Raw genomic sequence first — 19682 nt, 5'->3', positions numbered from 1 at the left:
GGTGGGAGGGTGATGGGAGCAAGGGAGGAAAGAAGAAATGAGGGACAGGCCACCAGCCTCACTCCAATCCAGATGTATGGATGGGGAAACTGAGGACCGGGCTGACTGGCTGAGTCACACTGGGAGGTGACAGCAGAAGCTCTCTTGATGCCCCACAGACCCCTTCCTACCTGAGACGCATCCAGACCTAAGGTCTGGGGCAGAGTCTGCTACATAGCAGATGCTCCAGGGACCAGGGGCTTCTGGCTTACTGGGGACCACCTCCTCCCATAGCACCCCTACTTTCCCTGTAGCTCTAGGGTCCAAAGACATAAAAGGTTTCCAGTGGGATGCCTCTCTCCCAGCGTTCAGGCCTGATACTCAGCTCCTGCTCCCACCCCCATTCCTGGCACAGACCTGCCTGGCACTGCTAGCTGCCTCCTTCCAACCCAAAGGCTCCCCCTTCCAGGCCTCCCAGATGGGTGCATCCATGCGTGGGTGGGGGTGGCACAAGGCAAGCCTGGGCTTCAGCCATCACTGGTCCCCCCAGTAGTTACTGGGCTGGGTGGGGGGCAGAAATGGCCCTGCCAGAGGTTCCAAGAGACCTGGAGCTCCTATGTCTGTCCCCCTCCCACAGAGGTGAGGGGGCAGGGGCCCGTCTTGCCAGCAGCCCCTCCCCCAGGGCTGCTTCCTGTGTCTCACTTTTCTACCCTGCTCAAGGCCAGAGGCCAACACTGAGTCTTTCTCACCTGAGCCGCAGAAAGAGGACAAAGGCCACCAGGAGGGCCACCAGGGAGATGCAGTGGCCCAGGTAGTTGATGATGACAGCGACATGGTAGTGTACCTTGCTCTTCTTCTGAAGTAGGGGAGAGGAACAGAGGTGAGGCTCCTATATAGCTGCACCCCTGCACCCGCTCGCCATGTAAGGACACCCCCCTCAGCTGGTGGAGATGGAGTTGGTACTAACGGTAGTTATTCCCCTTCCCGAACCCGGGCTGGGTGTCGAGCATGGCCCTGGAGTGGGGCTGTCCAACTTGAGCCTGTGTCTGTCTCTGAATCCCATGCTCTGCCCATTGCTCCATGCGGTTGGACAAATACCAGCTAACTCGGGTCTCCACGTCCCACGGGGTTCCCTACTCCACGTGCACAAAGGTGTGTGCACGCTTCTTACATGCAAGTTTCTGCTCTGCCCAAATACCACATGGCCCTCGTGACCGCGGACACCAACCCTTTAGGACTCTTTTCCTCACTCACTTCCGAGTGGAACCACTAGGGATGATTACCCCCAAATCCCTCCTGCTGCAGTGGGAGCCTGCTCCTATCAGCCATGGGAGGGATGGCAGGTGCACCCACAGAGCCATTACAGGCCATAAAAAAAAAATCTCTCTTCGCTCTGTAACTCACTTTCCAGGCCCTGCCCCCTGGCCCTGGGGAAGAAATGGGCTCCCTTCCCAGGATTGTATCAAAGTCCCCGATGTTACCACTGCCTTCATTTCATAGACTAAAGGAAGCTGAGAGATGTGGTGGTCTCCTGTTTCCAAGGTAAGCTCCATAAAATGATGAAGCCTTTCCATGTACAGGGTATTTTCATACTGGTGGTCTTCTCAACCTGTCAAGGCCACCATGTAGGAGGACCTGGAAGAGGGTCTATACCTTATTTTGCAGAAAACCAGGCACAAAAGTATGTTGACTCATTCAAGGTCCCTCAAACTCAAACCACCTCTGGACCAGCACAGGCAGACCGGCAAGGTGTCTCCTACCCCATAATGGGGGACCGATGGTCCCCAGTGCCCAGCTCTATGCAGACTCCTGTCCTCCAGTATCAAAGCCTCCCTCCACCCTATCCTAGGTCCCGAGAGGGCAGGGCCCAGGGACCCAGGGTCTGGCACAGCAGAGCTCCGTAACTGTGTGTTGTGTGAAGGAAGCAAAAAGCAACCTGCTTTGCAAAGGGGGTGTGTACGGGGGTCCTTGTTAGCACCTCCTCCCCTTATTCTTTCCAGGTTCTGGAGTGGGGCCAGGCCATGAGTCACACAGAAACTGGCTAGTGTTGAGAAAAGGGTAAGTTCTTGAAGGCCTTGTTCAAACTTTCAGAGATACCAAAGAATGCCTGGCTCTCCCTAGACCTTCCTGTCAGAATTCCAGAATCTGTGGATGTCAGAGCTGGTCCTAAGCATCGAGTCCAATCCTACTCTTCTTCTAGATGAGGAAACTGAGGCCCCAACTCACTCACCCAAGATCAAAAGATGTACCTCTGCAGCAGGACACCTAGCAGGCATCGGAGAGGAGTCCAAGCCCTCCCTTCCCCGCTCTTCCGAGTGCCCAGCACAGGGCCCTCCTGCAGGCACATCCTCACTGAAGAACCTCCGAGGTTCTGGAAGGCCCAGGGAGCTCTGTTCTAAGGGGCTGATTTTCCTGGCAGAGGCTTTCAGGAACGTGGCAGGAAATCACATTAGCAACTCTGCGCTCAGAAGGGTTGAGACTCACTGAGGTGTAAATGAAGACAGAGAAGCAGGGGAGAGAGAGGGAGAGAGAGAGGGAGGGAGGGGAGCAGAGGGTACCCATCGCCACCGTGCAGATGGGAAGGGTCTCGGAGTGCCTGGCAGTAGATGCCAAATCCAAAGACTCCAGGAGATATGAACACATCCAGCCTGTCTGGGAGCTGCTACTTAATTTCCTTTCATTAGATTTCCCACAAATCCATGCTGTGGAGCTCCTGAGTAATAACGATGCCTGGGAGCTAAAGGGCGTGACGCCCCAGCTTTGTCTGCAGGCCCAGGTGGGCAAGACGAGCGGGGTGTGTGGGGAACCCCTTCACCACCACGTGCCATCAGCTACCCCCTGCCCGCCGCGACCCTGCTGCAGGCTGAGCCTGGGTCATTGGGTTTGAGGCAGGATGAGTGGGGTTTATTAAGCACCTACTGTATGCTGGGCACTGTGCCGGGTGCTTTATAGATGCTACAGCTTTCCTTTCTCACAATAGCCCTCAGAGACTGTCCTTCTGTCTCTGTTTTTCCAGTTGAAGAGGCTGCATAATTAGCCCGAGCTGCCCGGCCAGCAATGGGAATCCAGGTCTGCTTGGCCTTCTAGATCCCCTCCTCCCCAGTGCATTTCTAGGAGACAAACGGGCTGAGAACAGGCACTCTCACTGTCTGGGGCCCAGGATCCTCAGAGGGCTTCTGCAGGGAGGATGGGGGCTGGTGAAGGGTTTTCTCCACCAAGGCTGAAAGGGGAGAACTGGGCCAAAGCATTCAGGGGGCTGCTTCTGTGTGACTCCTCCAGCTGGAAGGCCCTGGCTGGTCGGAGCCCTGGGGCAGTCTGAGAGATGGCAACCAGCCACAGTGTTACAGTGCAGAGAGCCCAAGACAGCATGGTCACCCCAGGAGACAGCCAGCTACACTCAGGAGATAGCCTGACACCCTTCGAGACGGTCAGCAATAGCCTGAGATGTGGCCAATGACACCCAGAGAGAGCAGCCAGCAATATCCTAAGAGGCACCCAGTGATACTCCAAGAGACCCTACTGATGGCCTCCATTAATGGCAGAAGCAGCTGGGACAGCTGAAGGACAAATGGACAGCGCCAGCCCCTGGGAACCTGACCAGCACTCTGTCCCTGTTCAGCTTGGAGACCTAGTGCCCGCTGGTAGCCTGAGGAAGGTGTCATGGTGTGACACTGGGCACAGGCCACTCCACTGTGCTCTTCAATGGCCAGAATCCAATAAGAAATTAGTGCCTGGCCAATTTCGACCACGACTCTGAAAGACACACCTTGTCCCAAGTGGTGGCAGTGTCAGACCTATCCCGAAGCCATGGGTCCCCACCACTCCTGCCGAGCCTCCCAGCCCTGGTCTCTCTCCCACTGTGGTTCTTCCTCACCAGCCGGTTTCCTGGGGTACTCCCTCACCCCACCAGTGGGCACTCCAGCCCCTTGCTCCTCGAAGTGTGGTCCCCGAACCAGCAACACCACCATCACCTGGGAGCTTGCAGGAATCTGAAGACTTGAAACATCTCTTAAGCCCCGCCCCAGACTCACTGAGCCTGAATCTTCATTTCAGCAAGACGCCCCAGTGATTCTCAAGCGTTTCAGAAATTCTGGTCCTTGAACCAACACCGCTGTGAGCAGTGAATCTCAGCCCACGAGCCTACACCTCAGGATCCCTTTCTTATCATATCAAGATGTGCCTTCCCAGGACGTGACCGGGCTCCCCAGCTCAGCAGAGTGTAGGAGGGGGAGCCGCACGGAAGTGTCATAGGAGGTGGGGGGGGGGAGTGGCTGGGGAGGATGTCACTGCTGTGAAGGGAGACAGTGTCTGGAGGGTGTTGATAGGCAGCATGGGGATCAGTGCAGGGTGGTACTGAGTGCAGGGGGGTCAGTGCCATTCCCGGGGCTGGACCATGAACAGGTCCAGCTTCCCAGATGGGGGCCTGTCCCCTGGTGGTGGTGGTGGCTGTAGGCAGTCTCCTTCCTCCCTGGCCTGGCCTCTGGGTGCCCTCACAGTCCCATTTCACATTTTACAGGGCAGCCCTTCTGCAAATCCATTATCTGCAATCCCCTGGGGCACTGGTGCTTAATTAGGGCTTAGCCCAGGCCTGAAGCTGAGAAACCGGCTGCTCCATTAATTGGAGACTTTTCTCTTCCTCTTCTCGATAACTAGGGAGTGGATGGAGAATCTTGAGAGTGGGGAGGGGGGCGAGGCTAGAGGCTGGCGGAAAGGAATGGCATTTTCAGTAATTAAATTAATTGATTACCCAGAGTGCCAGGCAAGCAGGGGCTCCCCGGGAAAGGGGTAGGTGGCAGCCCCCACCGAGTCACCAACCAGAGGAAGGGGGTGCTAGTGTTACCTGGTGTTCTCATCAATGCCCCCTATCCCCCAGGTGTACCCTACAACCTCCCCTGGCCCCAGGTGCGAGAGAGGCAGAGGCATGGCAGGTGGATGGAGTGCCCTCCACAGGCAGACGTGACCCTCCCTCTACCAGGAGGCAGACACTGTCTTACTCTGCGCCCTTTGACAGAGAGGGAAGCCAGGCCTTGGTGAGGCTAAGCTACCTGCCCAGGGTCACACAGCACATGTGCTGGGACCGGAGTTCACACTGCAAACCACCTGCCTCCAAAGCCTGTGCTGTTCCTGTTATACTTCCAAAGAGGGACTGATGAGAAGCTGGTGTTCCCCAACACTCCTCCTCCTCCTCCTAACCCCGCTGGTAGAGGGAGAGACCCCTGTCATGAGCAGAAGGGGATGGAGCTAAGGACAGTGCCAACTAGAAGGATGGGGCTGAGATTAGAGCAGGAGGGATTCGGGTGAACCATTGAGCTTCTCCAGACGTTCAGGGGGCTCCAAAGCAGGGGGAAGGTGGGGAGCAGCTGTGGCTCTCCAGCTTTGCTCCTGTTCAAGAAGGCGACAGACACCTGCTCCTCAGGGGTGGGGGGAGAGTTGTTTTAAGCCAGGAGGCTGGTGACCTGATGTGCAGTCGGAGATACATCATCTGCCTCAGGCTCTGCAGACCTAGCAGGACACAGTGGGGTGCAGTAGAGGGCTGGAGACTTCTTGCCTTAGCTGCACCTTCCCCCTACCATCTCCCTGTGGGCGTGAGCTGTGGTCTAAAAGTTGCCCACAGCGCAGACCTGCCTTTCTGCCTGTGAGCCCCATCTCCTGTGTGTCTGGGAAGGAGCTCCCCACCAGGCTGAGTGTTCTTGCCCATCCCTCCTCCCCCGCCACCAAGCCCAGATCTTCTGGCCCAACTATGTTTCCTGATCCCACTTCATTCCCCCAATGGAGTGCGGGTGCCCTCATCTGCAACCCCAGGACTTCCCAGGCTGGCTTATTGTGTGTGGGCCTAGCACCCTGCTAAGGTCAGGTCATTGGGTGGGGGACAAGCCAACCTACTGTGGCCTGTGGGGGACTATGTGGCTGGCCTGTGAGTAGAGATGCCAGCAAACCTCTCTCTGGCATCCCTAGTAACTCACCCCGGTGAAGCAGCCCCACCAAAGAATGTGCCTTACTTCTAGGCTAAACTTTGCCCTGTCTGTGCAACTTCAGGAAGGAGAGGGCAAGCTCCCAATGGCTCAGTGACAAGAAGCCAGGCAGCCTGGGGAAGGGCATCACTAAAGCACAAAGGGCCAGGTGGGGTGCAAGGTGGGGAAAGCTGCTCTTCCTCCATCCACCTCGCTTCACACAGAGCACTTGGTGGTGGGCAGAAGAGAGCCCGGACTCTGAAGCCCAGGTTCCAGGCTGTGACTCACTTTGGCTGTGTAACCTTGCCCAAGTCACTCCCTCTTTCTGGGACTGTCTCCCCACCTGCAAGGTGAATGGGTTGCACTAGATCTGAGTTATTCACTTTTTCCCCCATCAGAAAGTCTCCCGTGGCTCTTGTTCAAAACAGATTCCCATGGGACGCCCGGGTGGCTCAGTTGGTTAGGATCTGTCTTCAGCTCAGGTCATCATCCCAAGGTCTGGGATTGAACCCGCATAGGGCTCCCTACTCAGCGGGAGCCTGCTTTTCCCTCTACCATTCCCCCTGCTTGTGCTTTATTTCTCTCTCACTCTCTTCCTGTCAAATAAATTAAATCTTAAAAAAAAAAAAAAAAACATATTCCCGGGTCTTCTTGGAGAGTTTCATTTATTGGCTGTTGCCCCTGGGGCCTGTATTTGAACACGTACTCTGGGTGGTTCTTATTACCCCGCAGATTAAGAGGGGATGGAGGGTCTCCAAGGTCTCTTCCAATTTAGATCTTTTAGGCGCTGGAATTCTCAGGACTGAGTGCATCAGCCCCCCTCTTCCATGCCCCAGAAGCCCAGGGCCCTCAGACAGCTTGGGGTGCCCTCCTGTCTCCCCTTTGCTTTCTGCTCACTCACTTTTCTACCTCCACCACCCTCTCCTTCCTCAGCACCCACTGAAAGGGTCTGTGGAGATGGAGGGAGGAGAAATGGGGGGGCAGAGGTAGCAGCAACACCAGATATACCCACGCCTCTGCCAAGTGCCACCCTTAAAAGATTATTCATTGTGGTGTTATTTGTAATAACCAGGCCGAGAATAAAGATTGGTTAAATAAATGATGGCACATCTGCACAATGTGATATTATGCAAATGTGAAAAAGAACGAAGATGCTCTTTATGTATTGATACGGAATAATCTCCAAGATGGATGATCATATGCAAAAAGCTAGGTGTCAAACAGTGTGTATAACATGCAATATTTGGATAAAAACAAAAAAGGGTATTATATATATATATATATTAATTTTGTATAAAATTTATATATATATATATATATTTAAAATCACTCACACATGCAGGCAATGTCTGGAAGAGCACCTAGAAACTGGCATTACCTCCGGGGAGGGAACCCAGTGGCTGGGACAGGGTGGGAAGGAGACTACTCTGTGTTCTCATTTGTACCTTTTGAATTTTGTATCATGTGTAAGCATTATCTTCTCAAAAACATTTAAATATTTCAAAGCTCTCCAAGGGCTCTTTCCAACTGCACTGCTTCCCCGCCCCCATCTTTGATTCTGACACAGTGCCCCCTGGTGGGTCCCGGATGTGCTATGCAGGTGCGTGGTGTGGAATGGATGAAAATCTGTCCCAGGAAATGCAGGTGGAAGGAGGGAAGGAGCATGGACCCAACTCATCTGTGTCAGAGCCAGCTGCTGCCCTCTCAGCTCAGCCTCCCTTGGGGATGGCTCCTCACAGGCCCGGGGCCCACGTAGCAGGTCCAGACCTGAGCTGGGGCTTGACCTACCAACCACATGGACAGCCTCACCTCCCCACTGAGGATCTCCTGGCACTCGGAGTAGTTCACGCGGGCGGCCCAGCTGCCATTGGCCAGGCACTCCCTGTAGCCATTGTCTGGAAGAAGGAGAGAGAGTCAGGGTAACCCATGGGCTCCTCTCCCAAAGAGCAACCCAGGTATCCATCTGTCCATTGGTTCGTCCATCTATCCATCCATCTGGGCCAACACAGGGCCTGCTTGCTGGGGACTCTTGGTTGAAGCTAAGGAGAGTGGCTTCCTACTACCCCATCTTCTAGCCTCTTTCTGCCCACTGGCCCCAGTAAGGGGCTCAGTGGCAGCCCCAGTGCCTGTCCATGGGGCCATGGTTCTGCCCACCCAGGCTGCTATGATCATGTCCATGGGACAGGTTCATGGGCAGGCCTGACCAGCTTGCTGGAGCTGTTTCCTTGCAAGGCCTTCTACGGCAGCAGATTATGTGGTGGGTGCCCTTCTGAGAAATGTCCCATTTTGGCATCTCGCACGGCAGCAGAAGGATGGTGAGATCTGATGAGTCAATGCTCCCTTGCCGAGGCTGGGCATGATATGGTGGCAGGGTGTGTGGTGACAGCTCACGTGGCACACTGAAATGATGGTCTCATATAGTGACTACCCGTGGTGAGGCTTCCCGTGGGGGATCCTCACACGGCAGTGTTCACATGGGGTGGGCCTCAAAGGGCAGGTGTTGGGGAAGGGCCTTGTGGTGGCATTTCTCCAACAGTAGGATGTATGCTAGAGGGTCATGTGGGGGATTCTTAGTACAGAAAATGATGCATGGCAGGAGTGTGCTGGGGATGTCACAGGGGGTGGGTCCCACAGGATCCACTACAACTAGCTCCCAGCCTGGCACATGGCACTTAGGGGGAAGGCAGGAGGGCAGCCCAGGGAGGTGTAGGGTTCTGTGCAGCCACCCAACTGGACTGTGGCCTGGAACCTGTTGCCTTCTAGAGAGATGGGCAGGAGCCCTGTGCTCTGAGATGAGGCCTGGCTTCAGGGCTCTGGGGTGATTGGAACTGCATCCGGGGTCCTTCTCACCCTCCCTCCTGCCTGTACGCCCAGCAGGCACCAGGGCCCTAAAATCCAGTAAGGAAGGGACCAAGGGAGATCCAAACCTGGAGTCTTTTCTCCTTTGCTGGCAGAGGTCACCCTGCCCCACCCTGTACCCCTCTGGCATTGGTGGCTTTAAATATGTTTCCTAGAGTTCATTCTGGCCCTGAGTCCAGGCAGCACTGGCTAGAAGAGAAATTGAATCTTGAGCCAACCCCTTGCTGCAGGCCTTTTCATGGCTCACACTGACTCTCACGCCACATCCCCACCCCAGCAGGGCTTGAGGATGGTTGGGGAAGCTGCTTGAGTCCCAGTCCCTGAACCCGGAGCCTGGGCAGGGGCAGCACACTGCATGGGAGACAGAGTGGGTGCCCTAGGCCCAGTTCAGTGCTGCTGGGCTGCAAGAATGACCTCAGCCCACCAGCCTCTGGAGCCGCTGAGGCCCCTCTTGTCATTTGTAAGGGGAAGGGCTTGGCCAGCTGATCCCCCAAGGGAGCAGTCTAGCCTGGGCCTGCCTCCGTGCTGGCAGCAGGACAGGAGAGAGATGATGGGGAGGGTGATGGGGGAGCTATTGTTGCCACCAGGAAAGAGGGAGCCGTGGTCTGGCCCCAAGGACCGCAAGGCTGAGGCCTCTCTAACGGAACGTGCTCCCTAGCCACACTGCTGAGAGGCTGTTCAGGCTACAGCATGCCAGTGGGGAAATGAGGCTAAATGCATTTTTAAAGCTCTGCTCAGCTTCCTTTCCCAGCGGAGCTGAGCCCTTGGGCAGAGTTGGCCAAGGAGCTGCTGATTCTCTCCTAATTGCTAAATGAGGGATAAGCTACTAGAGGGCTGAGGGCTCAGTGACTGGGATTTCAGGAAGGTCTGGGAGGAGGCAAGAAGCCAGGGGAATCCAGTGTACCTTCTGTAGGACCAGATGTGCCTGGGACCAGGCCACTCTGGAATGTCTGCAGAGAAAGGGACTTTGGGCAGAGATCTGGTTGGAAGAGGCACAGGTAGGGGGCAGGGAAATAGGGAGGTGGTCTTGCGTTGAGAGAAGCAGCATGGAGTAGTGTGAAGAGCACGGCTCTCAACCCAAGTAGCCCAGGTTCAAATCCTGGTGCCACTCCTTCCTAACTGTGTGACCTTGGGCAAGTCACACAATCTCTTGGTTTCCTTATCTGCAAGATAGGAATAAACTTAACAACGGCTCCTTCCTCAGTGGCTGAGTGTGCCGAGGGCTTGGAGCTCTACCTGGCACGTGGTATGCACTATTATTTTCATTATTATTGTCTTTGAACTGTTACTTATATAATGTCATATAAGATTCTGGACACATTACGTATCCCTCTCAAAGGGGGTAATGGAAGGGGGTACAGGAGATGCCCCGTTGGCTCAAGCTCCCCTTTCGCACCCCACATGTGGGGCAGGAGCCAGGATCCCCTCCCAGGCCAGGTCATCCAGAGGGAGCAGGCTTTGGTGGGAAGGGAGGAGGTGATCTTGAAAGAAAAAGCAGGCCCCACCCGCAGCAAGTCGTTGCCAGGGAGGATGCGACCTCCTTGTCTTTAATTGCTGAGCTGAGCAGTCCTCCCAGAGAGTCTCGGGAAAACGGATATTTTTGGAAAAGCTTCCCATCCCTTTGAAGATCAGATGCAGCAAGAGGGAGGGCATTATGGAGAAGGCCTGGAAGTCCTGGCAGGGCCTCATCAGTAAATGAATTAATTAGTGCCTAATGATTAGGTACAATTCTGGGTTCCCAGGCACTACTGATTACAGGGTGTGTCCCTCATCTTCCTGGCAGTGGGGGGCACCTGCAGAGGGAGAGTCTTCTAGCCCTGCGTCCACGTCCAAGGACCATCACCCCCAGCTCTTCTGAGATCAGAGAGGGAAGAGCAAGGGAGCAGAGAGAGCATCTCACCCAAACCTCTCCCCCATCCTGCAGGTGGAGAAACAGGCCTGGAAAGGGCAGTGCAGGGGGCTCCTTAGCCAGTTACAGGTGGAGCTGGGGCTAGAACCCTGGATGCTTGGCTTCCGCTTAAGGCAGGGCTGGCTAATTGAGCAGCAAGTGCCCAGGCACTGAAGTCTTTGTTGGGGTCATGTCAAGTCACCCCTGGAGATAAGAGCTCACGAGCTCACGTGGAGAGGCAGGGCTTGCAGCCACAGGGAGCCTGGCCGGCCCACTCAGGAGTGTGGACACAACCACGGAGTCAATAGGGCCCCAGAGAGCATTGACTCCAAGCAAGAGCATGCTAGGATGGGATACCAGGATCAGAGAGCCGGTGCCTTGGACCAGGGCAGTGGTGCACCCATGGGATCTCCATCCCATGAGAAAGTTGGCTCAGACAGGAAAGTCACTTTGGAGGTGAAATCGACAGGACCAGTGCCATGGAGAGACAGAAGGGCCTCCTCCTGGGAGCAGCCTCTCTGTCCCCCACCAGGCAGCAGCCCCTGGGAGCTCCAGGAGGACTGGATGCATGCACTGAGTGCAGCTGTGGCCCTGCCTCCACACTTTGTGACCTTGGGCAGCTGTCAGCCTCTGCCTCCATTTCCTAATTGTAGAATGGGCCTACTAAACTGGAGGCTGGTGGACAGCGCACACCAAGCTCTCTTAGGTCCTCTTGCCCTTCCCCCTACCTGCTCTCAGGGTCCCCCACCCTCCTCTTAGGGTCCAAGAAGTGGTTGCAGACACATGAAGCTGTGTGGTCTGGCTGTTCCAGCCTCCTGCTGAGTCCCAGTGCCTCCCCAGGGCCCTCCGGCCCCTTCTTGTTTGCAGCTACCAACCCTAATGTTCTTAATCTAGCTGGCAAAGCAGAGGGGCAGGAGGAGGAACGTGGGGGTTCTAAGCTGAACTAAGTCTTAGAAGCCATGCCATCCAGCCCTCTCCATTGTCAGACCACGGGCCAAAGGGCCATGAGAGGGAGAAAATGTATTAAGGTTACTTGGCAAGTTTCCAAGTGAACTATTTGGTATCTGGGCACCCTTGGTCCCCACCTTGGGCCTCTGAGCCCAGGCTCACTGGACCCCAAGAACCCACCTAGGGACCCCCACCCTTCCCTCAGATAGGACAGGGCCCCTGGCCTGCAGCTGTTTCTCTCTTCAGGAGCAGGAGCTGTGAGTCATTGACAGGGGTGAGCAAATTAATTCTGAGGGTGACAGGTGGTATAACAAGGAGCTGCAAAGCCTGGAGGTAGGGGCTCAGGGCCTCAGGGTAGCAAGGTGTTTACATGGGAATCAAGTATCCAGAAGACCCTGGGCAGTCCCCCCTCACCCCTACCGGACCTGTGAGCCTGCTTGTAAGGCTAAGCCCCCCGCCTGTGGCTCTAAAACTAGGTCCCCCACCTCCTGGCTGCAGGGCCCTGGACAGACCTCCTAATCTTTCTGAGCTCAAAGTGGGGGCTATTCTGATGATCCCTGCCCTTCCTCATAGGGTGGTTGCAGGCTTATCCCTGACCAGTTTGTCAATTGCCGAAGAAAGTGTCAGACAGACCTGCAGGCAAATTCCAGCTTCACCTCTTACCAGCTGGTGACCTTGGGCGAGTTCCCTAACCTCTCTGAGCCGTGGAGGCCTCAGTATATAATGAGAACTATATGGTTACATGTAGCATCGCCCAGGGGTATTGTGGGAATCGGCGGTAAAGAGCACAGAGCTGGCCTTTGGTAAATGGTGGTTGTATCCATGAGAGGTATTATAGTGTTGTCATTGTCATTATTATTCCCCCCACCTCCAACAAGTCCCAAGCTCTCCCCATTCTGTCCCGCCTCCCAGCAGATGGTCCGCCCTCCACGGGCTCCCTTACTTGTGGTGTTGTAGCGGACACCGTAGAAATAGGCGGGGCAGGGTCGAACCACCAGCTGCCCTGCAGGGCTCCGGGGCCAGCAGGTGCCAATGAGATCCACGGATGCATTGCACTGCAGTCCTGGGGGGGCAGAGACAGCTGGTGAGCCAGAGCAAGATCCCTACTCCGGGATCCTCCCCACCTCCCCACACTCACACACCAACTGGGAACATCATGGGAGCAATGAGCTCAGTGTAGAGATGAGCTCATACTAAGCAGAGGAGACAACAAGGAAAGGAATCTGAATTTGATGCTATGGCACTAGGGATCCAGCATTCGTTCCAGAGTAGAGGAGGAACAAAGACAGCCGAAGGTGGTGTTAAAAGCTGAGGTCTTGACTGGCATTTAGAGAAAATGCTGGACACACTTCAGGTCCTCTGCTCTGTAGCCCGAGGACACTTCTCTTGGGCCCTCATTTGGTATAGATTGGACCTCTGAGACTTCACAGTCTGGAACAGCCTAAAAGAGACCAGTCCTTGATCCAGCCCCCTCCCACATCCAGGAAACCAAACCATATCTGCTCTGGTTCTACAGTGAGGAGCCAGTTAAACGAAGTTGGCTGAGCTTTTCTGTGGCCTGATAACCACATTTAATGGACATACAGTGTTTGTGCTTGGACTGTGCTGGGCCCTAGCAGAGGACTGATCAAGAAGGGAACCATAGGGAGAAAAAAGAGGGAGAGATACCCGGGGTGGGGGGGGCGGTGGAAAGGGACAGTGAACCAGTAGTCTGGAGCACTAACTTCACACTGGGCTCTGCTACTAACTTGCTGTGTGACCACAGGCATGTCGCTTGCTTTCTCTAAGCCTTCGTGTCTTTTCTTTTCTTTTTTTCTTTAAGTTTTTAAAAAAAGATTTAAAAATTAAAAAAATAATATCTTTATTTTTTTATTTTTTTAAAAGATGTTTAAAAATGTATTTATTTGAGAAAGACAGACAGGCAGAGATCATGAGTGAGGAAGAGAGGGAGGAAGAGAGGAAGAAGGAGGCTCCCTGCCAAGTAGCTCCCCCCGCCACCACCACCTCCCTGACTCAGGGCTCAATCCCAGGACCCCAGGATCATGATGTGAACCAAAGACAAAGGCAAAGGCAAATGCTTAACTGACTGAGCCACTCAGCTGTCCCTCTTTTTTTTTAAGATTTTTTTTTAATATATGAGAGAGAGTGAGCTGAGGGAGGAGTAGAAAGAGAGGGACAAGTGGACTCCATGCCAAGTGCAGGCCCTAAGGCTTGATCCTAGGACCCTGAGATCATGACCTAAGCAGGAACCAAAAGTCAGATGCCTAACCAGCTGAGTCACCCAGGTGCCCCAGCCTTTGTGTCTTTATAATAAAATGAAGAGGTTGGATCTGATGGGAAATTCTTAATCTCAGTCTAGTGGAAGCTTTAAAGGTTCATAGAGACTCTGAAGTTAGATGAAAAAATTGGTGTATATGTGCATCTTAATTGGGAAAAGGATGTGCTTTCATTAGATTCTCAAAGAGGTCTGTAACTCAGAAAATGATGTCAAAGTCTCCTTCCAAATATTTTCCCTTTTTGAAGAGCTTTTTGGAGTGGAGTGTGTGCACATGTGTATGTGTGTCCATTGGGGGAAAGTTGAGGCCACAGTAATACTTCTGGAGATAGGGAGGCTTTTAGTCTCCAGTGAGTAAAGGCTGGACTGAGGATGGCCCTGTCACTCCTCCTGATGCTGCCCCTTCTTTCTCTGCCTTTTTTTTTTTAAGATTTTATTTATTTATTCATGAGACACACACACACACACACACGCGCGCGCGCACACACACACACACACACACAGAGAGGCAGAGGGAGAAGCAGGTTCCATGCAGGGAGTCGGACGTGGGACTCGATCCCGGGTCTCCAGGACCACGCCCTGGGCCGAAGGTGGTGCTAAACTGCTGAGCCACCCGGACTGCCCTTTTCTCTGCCTTTTGATGCCCTTCTTCCACAAAACGCTGGCACACCAGTCCTGTTGAGACCCAGTGTGTTGATCCCAATGGGAAGAGTTGTGTAATTCTTGGGACTGGTGCAAGAATGCACAGACAAGCCAGGAAGAGCCATGAACCAATACAGGGGCAGCCTCTTCAGGGTTGGGCGTCAGCAGCTGCCAAGCCCTGGCTGGGGCCCACCTGCCTGCTCCTCCCCACCGTACTCAGTCTCTCAGGAAACAGCTCTGGGTTAGATTGGCATCTTTTCCCTGACGGATGCAGGGCAGTGCCGAGCAGCTCTGGTACCCAATGCTGGCTTTTCTTTCTAATCAAAGCTATTCATAGGGTGTTCCTACAAACTGGGGCTTAGGGGCAGAGGCTTTGAGACCAAGCGGTTTAACTGAAGAGAAAGAAGTCTGGATTGGAGCTTCATGGACACGAGGAGTTGGCGGGCCAGGCCAGGCCTTGGCGTTGAGCCACACTGCAGCCTCCGTGAATGGCATCACGGGGCGGTAAGGAGTGGGTAGGGGAGTGAGAAAAGCAAGTTGCGATTGTAATCTCTCATGGGTCATGCCCATTGTGCTGAGCCCAGAGGCGGGGGAAGCTAGAGGCAAGTGGCCACGAGGAAGGAGGGATAATACTATGGAACATGCTCTGCTTTTTCAAGGCCCATCCTCATCTATTTCATGGATCCTCATCCACCCTCCAATGTCATCAGTCCCTTTTTACAGATGAGGAAACTGAGGCACAGGGAAGTTGAAGTGACTTGCTCCAAGTCATGGGTCAATGAGTGAAAGAACCAAGAAGTATAGCCAGGTGTTTTTGACTCTAAACTACATGCTCTTTCCATTATGCCATGTTTTGTGCCAACAAAGGGAGGGGAGAAAGCCAAGGAGGCAGCGGGGAAGGGAGAGACATTTTTGAGGGCTGTGTGCCAGGCACATGCCAGGTACCTTGCATATACCATCTGATTTAGCGACATCATTGTCCCTTCCTCAGACGGTTGTTCATTCACTTACTCGCTCACTCATTCACTCACAGTGTCATCTGAGCTGGGGGCGGGGAAGACTTCATGGAACATCATGTGTGGCAGCACCCAGAACTTGTCTATCATGCTTTCTCAGTGTAGGAGCTGCCCTCCACCCCCCTCCCTCTTCTCTCTCTTGCCCTGGACACTTCCCCAGAACCTCTTTGGGAAAGAACAGAGGGTCAGGCAGGACTGGGCAGGACTGGGCGCCAGCCACAACCAGGACCAGCTTAGAGCCAAGGTGGAAACCAGCTACCAAGCAGGTGACCTTTCTGACCTTGATCACCAGTCACCAGCAGATGGCCAGAGCCCTGACCCACCCACAGCTGGAGGGGAGGTATCTGGGAGGAAATAGAGCAGATGTTATTTACTTCTAGTCTCCTATGGATTAGGGTTCCCTAACACCTGCCTACGTGAGTGCTAATTCTCTCCGATTTACACGTAAGGAAACTGAGGCCCCAGTAGTCACACAAACACTAAGAGGCAGAAGCACGATTTGAACACTGGCTTTGACACCTGACCTGGGCTCTTCCCACTGCACCACAGAGGTCCCCAGTCTGGGCCACTGGCCCTCATAGCATTTGGTGGTACTGTTTCTAGCCCCTGCTGCCCCCGCAACGTCCTCTGTGTGTGTGTCTTTTCCACTCCCTCTTTCCCTCTCTCCTCTCTCCCTCCTGCTCCCCCGCAGCTCACAGAAGGCTACGTGGGGGGTAGGGCGTCGGGCAACACTGCGGTGGACATGACCTTTACATTAAGAGCCCAGAAAATCCTGGACGGAATGGAAGACTATGCGAGACAGGAAGAAAGGGAGGAACAAGGCTTCAAGAATGAACAGAAACCACCAGCACCACTCCTGCCCCCGGCAGAGCTGGGTGGGCGGGGTCTGGCGGAGGGGCGTGGCCAGAGGAGGCGTGGCCAGAGGCACAGGGCCAATCAGGAGCGGCGGAGGGGCTCAGGCTCTGAGACACCAGCCCCGGAGGGGAGGGCTTGGGCTTGTGGACGCAGCGAGAGGGCTGCGGAGCCAGAGGCGGGGGTTAGAAGAGGAAAGGAGGCCGGAAGAAGAGGGTCGAGGAGGGCCCAGAGGTCGAGGGAAGGGAGGAGGCTGCAGGACAGGGCCTCAGGCGCCGGTCCTGGCAGAGGGCGCTGCCCCCTGGACTTCCCGGCCCGACTGCCCCGAAGGCGCCTTCCTGCAAAGTGCCCTACGTCGGGGCTCCCCGAAGAGTTCAGCTCTTTCAGCTCCGGCCTGCAGGCACGCGGTCCCGGGGGATCCTGCGGAGCCCGGCCTCGAAGGGGAAGGGCGCGTGGGACTCCGGGCCGGAGAACCAACAACCAACGATCTTTGGACACTGCTGTGTCCTTCATACCAGGCAGTGTGAAGGGCGCTTCAGGAAACTCACCCCGCTTAGTCAATCCATTTAACCACGTGAAGAGAAGAAAAGGGCGGGGGGCGCAGGAGCAAGTGGGGAAGGAGAAGTGGAGGGAGTGAGAGGAAATAGAAGGAGACAAAGACACAGAGAGTAAAGCAGGGAAGGGTAGGCTGAAAGCTGGGAGAGAAAAGTACAGGGAAAAACTATTCCAGGGGTGCTGAGGGTGGGGAGGGATGGGTGTCCTAGTTGGGAAGGGGGAGAAGAAGGAAGGGAGGTCTCAGTGTCACTTGGCATGAGGGCTAGGAAGACCCAGAGGTCAGAGCTGTTGCGGACTCTGATTCTTACCAGCCAGGAGCAGAAAGCCTGAGCTACTATTATAAGTCAACTCCTCCCCACATCAACCTATCCCAGGACAATCCTCCTGGCCAATTAAGTCATAAATGGGAGGAATAATAAGTATTCTTCATTCAACAAGTTTTTACTGACCACCTGAGAAATTTTTTTTCTAGGAGCAAGGGACACGGTACCTGTTCTAGGGGCTAGGAATACAGTAATGAATAAAATAAGTCCTCTGCCCTTGGTGGGAGGCAAGGGGTGTGGCAAACAGACAGACAGACATATCTGTTAAGCAGTGAGAAATGCTATGAAGAAAAAGCAAGCAGGGAAAGGAGGTAAAGACTGACAGGGATGCTATTTTAATTTGGTGCTGGGACACCTGAGTGGTTTAGTGGCTGAGCATCTGCCTTAGGCGTGATTCCAGGGTCCTAAAATCGAGTCCTGCATTGGGTTCCCCTCAGGGAGCCTGCTTCTCCCTCTGCCTATGTCTCTGCCTTTCTCTCTGTGTGTCTCTCATGAATAAATAAATAAAAATCTTAAAATTTGGTGCTAACCTTTAAGCAGAGACCTAAAGGAAGGGAGGGAGGGAGCCATGTGCACATCTGGGGGAAGAGTGTTCCAGGCAGGGGGAACAGAGAGTACAGAAGCCCTGAGGCTACTGTGTACTTGGCGTGTCTGAGGTTTTTACATTTCTGTCACTTGGTAGCTCACCCCTTCATTCATGAATCTAGGAAGCTAGATTCCTTCAGCATTTTCTCTGGAGGCAAGGGTGGAGCCAAGTGGGCAAAAGTAATACCTAAGACTGGTCCTGCATCTTCCTCCATCCCCGCACATGCACACTCCAATGCTCATTGGAGCACTGTGGTTAGACCACCCCAAATCCATGCAAATGGAAGGAAGAGGAGAGAGGAACAACATGGAGAGCTCCCTCCTGCCTCTGACAAAACCCCTGCTCAGTCAGGGGCCTGGGGGGCCTATTTTAATGAACCTGATAAGAATCCTTTGAAGGTGGCCTGCTTAATGCTTGTGTACAATCGGACACTGGTTTCTCACCCCAAGTAGATTACACAGCTCCTTCCGCAGCGGGCTCAGTGTACAAAAGCGCTCAGCAGATCCTTCTGTAGTAGGTAACTTCAGAAGGAAATCAGAATCTGCTTCCTGTCCCCAGTTACTTTGAGTCCCATCAGCAGTTTCTGAATGAACCAGAGTAGGTGGGCACTTAGCAGCAGCCCTGCAGTTGTGTGGTTAAGTTCAAGAGAGGAACTCAGCCAAGGCTGCCCAGAGTGGGGGAGCAGCCAGGTGGCCCAAGAGCAGCCTCGGAAACAGACACGCTTGTCCATTCGGAGGAAAGCACTGTTGGGATGAATGGGCAGGGGCTTTGCCGGGGTCATCCAGCATGGAGAGGGTGGCAGAAGGCAGGCAGAGGGTCTTGCTCTTGTCTCGGCCACCTTGTGGTTGGGCTGCCTCTTTTTGGGCTGGGTAGAATGAAAAGAGGCCTTTGCAGGGTATGTGACTCATCAGGACCAGTGGGTGGGAACCTCCATCCTTTGGGTTTTTGAGCTCTCCATTTTTGCATTCTTGGCACCTAGTCTACTGCCAGGCACATAGTAGGTCCTGAGGGAAATTGGGGGCTGTGTGTGAACCCCATTTAGGTGTGGCAAACTGCAAGGGTGACTCTGCACACCCACATGACAGGCCACAACCGGCCCTGGGCACTATGGCTCTCTTGGCAGCCTCCTACATGGTGGCCCATTTGGTTCAGATCTTGGGGCTACTGCTTAGTAACTGTGTGTGCTTGGGCAAGACACTTAACCCCTCTGAGCCTTAGGTTCCTCTTCTGTAAAATGAGGATAAAAGTACTTCCTGACAATGTTGTTATGATGATTGAATGAGATTAAAGTACTTAGAATGGTAACACGTAGCAGTTACTAAAGAACTATTAGCTATCATTATTAACATTCATGACCTTGAGACAGGGGATAGGAACGGATTACCCTGGGTCCTTGTCAACAATATGGTTTCATTTGTCTCTGATGTCATCAGTCAATAATTCTATTACTTTCTGCTATTGTCTTATTCATGCCATGATTTTATGAGCTGCCAAGTCTGTGATCTGCCACATGATGGAGCTTTGGCCCTGGGGACCCACCCTCTCCCTGCTCCTGGCATGTGAGAGGACCCCCAAAGGCCCCAACTCAGTGCCAGCCACCCCAGCCAGACGCCCATCCATCTGTCCCGGTCCCTCCACCCCACCCTCACCATCTGTCTCTACCAGTGCCCATCGGTCTAGGTAGGTCTTGGCACTGGAAGACAAATAGCTCGTTAGCAGAGGCTGTTGTGGAGGGTGATGGATTGTATGCCATGAAGCTGGCCAGGCTGGTCTGGGCTGAGGGTAGGGGTGCAGGGTACAAATCACTG

At 54.1% G+C, this 19682-nt stretch overlaps 1 protein-coding gene and 1 long non-coding RNA gene across 6 annotated transcripts in view; one reads left to right on the top strand and one right to left on the bottom strand.

Annotated features, from left to right (window-relative positions):
• Positions 1 to 19682, bottom strand: part of CRHR1 (corticotropin releasing hormone receptor 1) — a 54610-nt gene that overhangs the window by 10143 nt on the left and 24785 nt on the right. For 2 of the 3 annotated variants that reach the window (XM_038547005.1, XM_038547006.1), the window contains exons 3-5: positions 12569 to 12688; positions 7740 to 7825; positions 729 to 835 (exon numbers count right to left, since the gene is read on the bottom strand). In XM_038547005.1, the coding sequence (XP_038402933.1) occupies positions 729 to 835; positions 7740 to 7825; positions 12569 to 12688 (313 nt within the window). The remainder of the gene's footprint in view (positions 1 to 728; positions 836 to 7739; positions 7826 to 12568; positions 12689 to 19682) is intronic. The other variant, XM_038547007.1, reaches the window with a different exon arrangement.
• LOC119873241 lies at positions 68 to 6575 on the top strand. Of its 3 annotated transcripts, XR_005364333.1 has the most exons (4): positions 68 to 859; positions 1391 to 1521; positions 1980 to 2037; positions 2996 to 6575. It is a non-coding gene; the product is annotated as an uncharacterized LOC119873241 (long non-coding RNA). The 3 variants fall into 3 exon arrangements; XR_005364332.1 differs by having other exon boundaries at positions 68 to 1521; positions 2996 to 6574; XR_005364334.1 differs by having other exon boundaries at positions 68 to 1521; positions 3259 to 6516.

Source organism: Canis lupus, chromosome 9, assembly GCF_011100685.1.
Source record: "Canis lupus familiaris isolate Mischka breed German Shepherd chromosome 9, alternate assembly UU_Cfam_GSD_1.0, whole genome shotgun sequence".
NCBI classification, from domain to species: Eukaryota; Metazoa; Chordata; class Mammalia; order Carnivora; family Canidae; genus Canis; species Canis lupus.
Note: the sequence above shows the minus strand (reverse complement) of the source record. Positions and strands in the feature narration are given on the sequence as shown.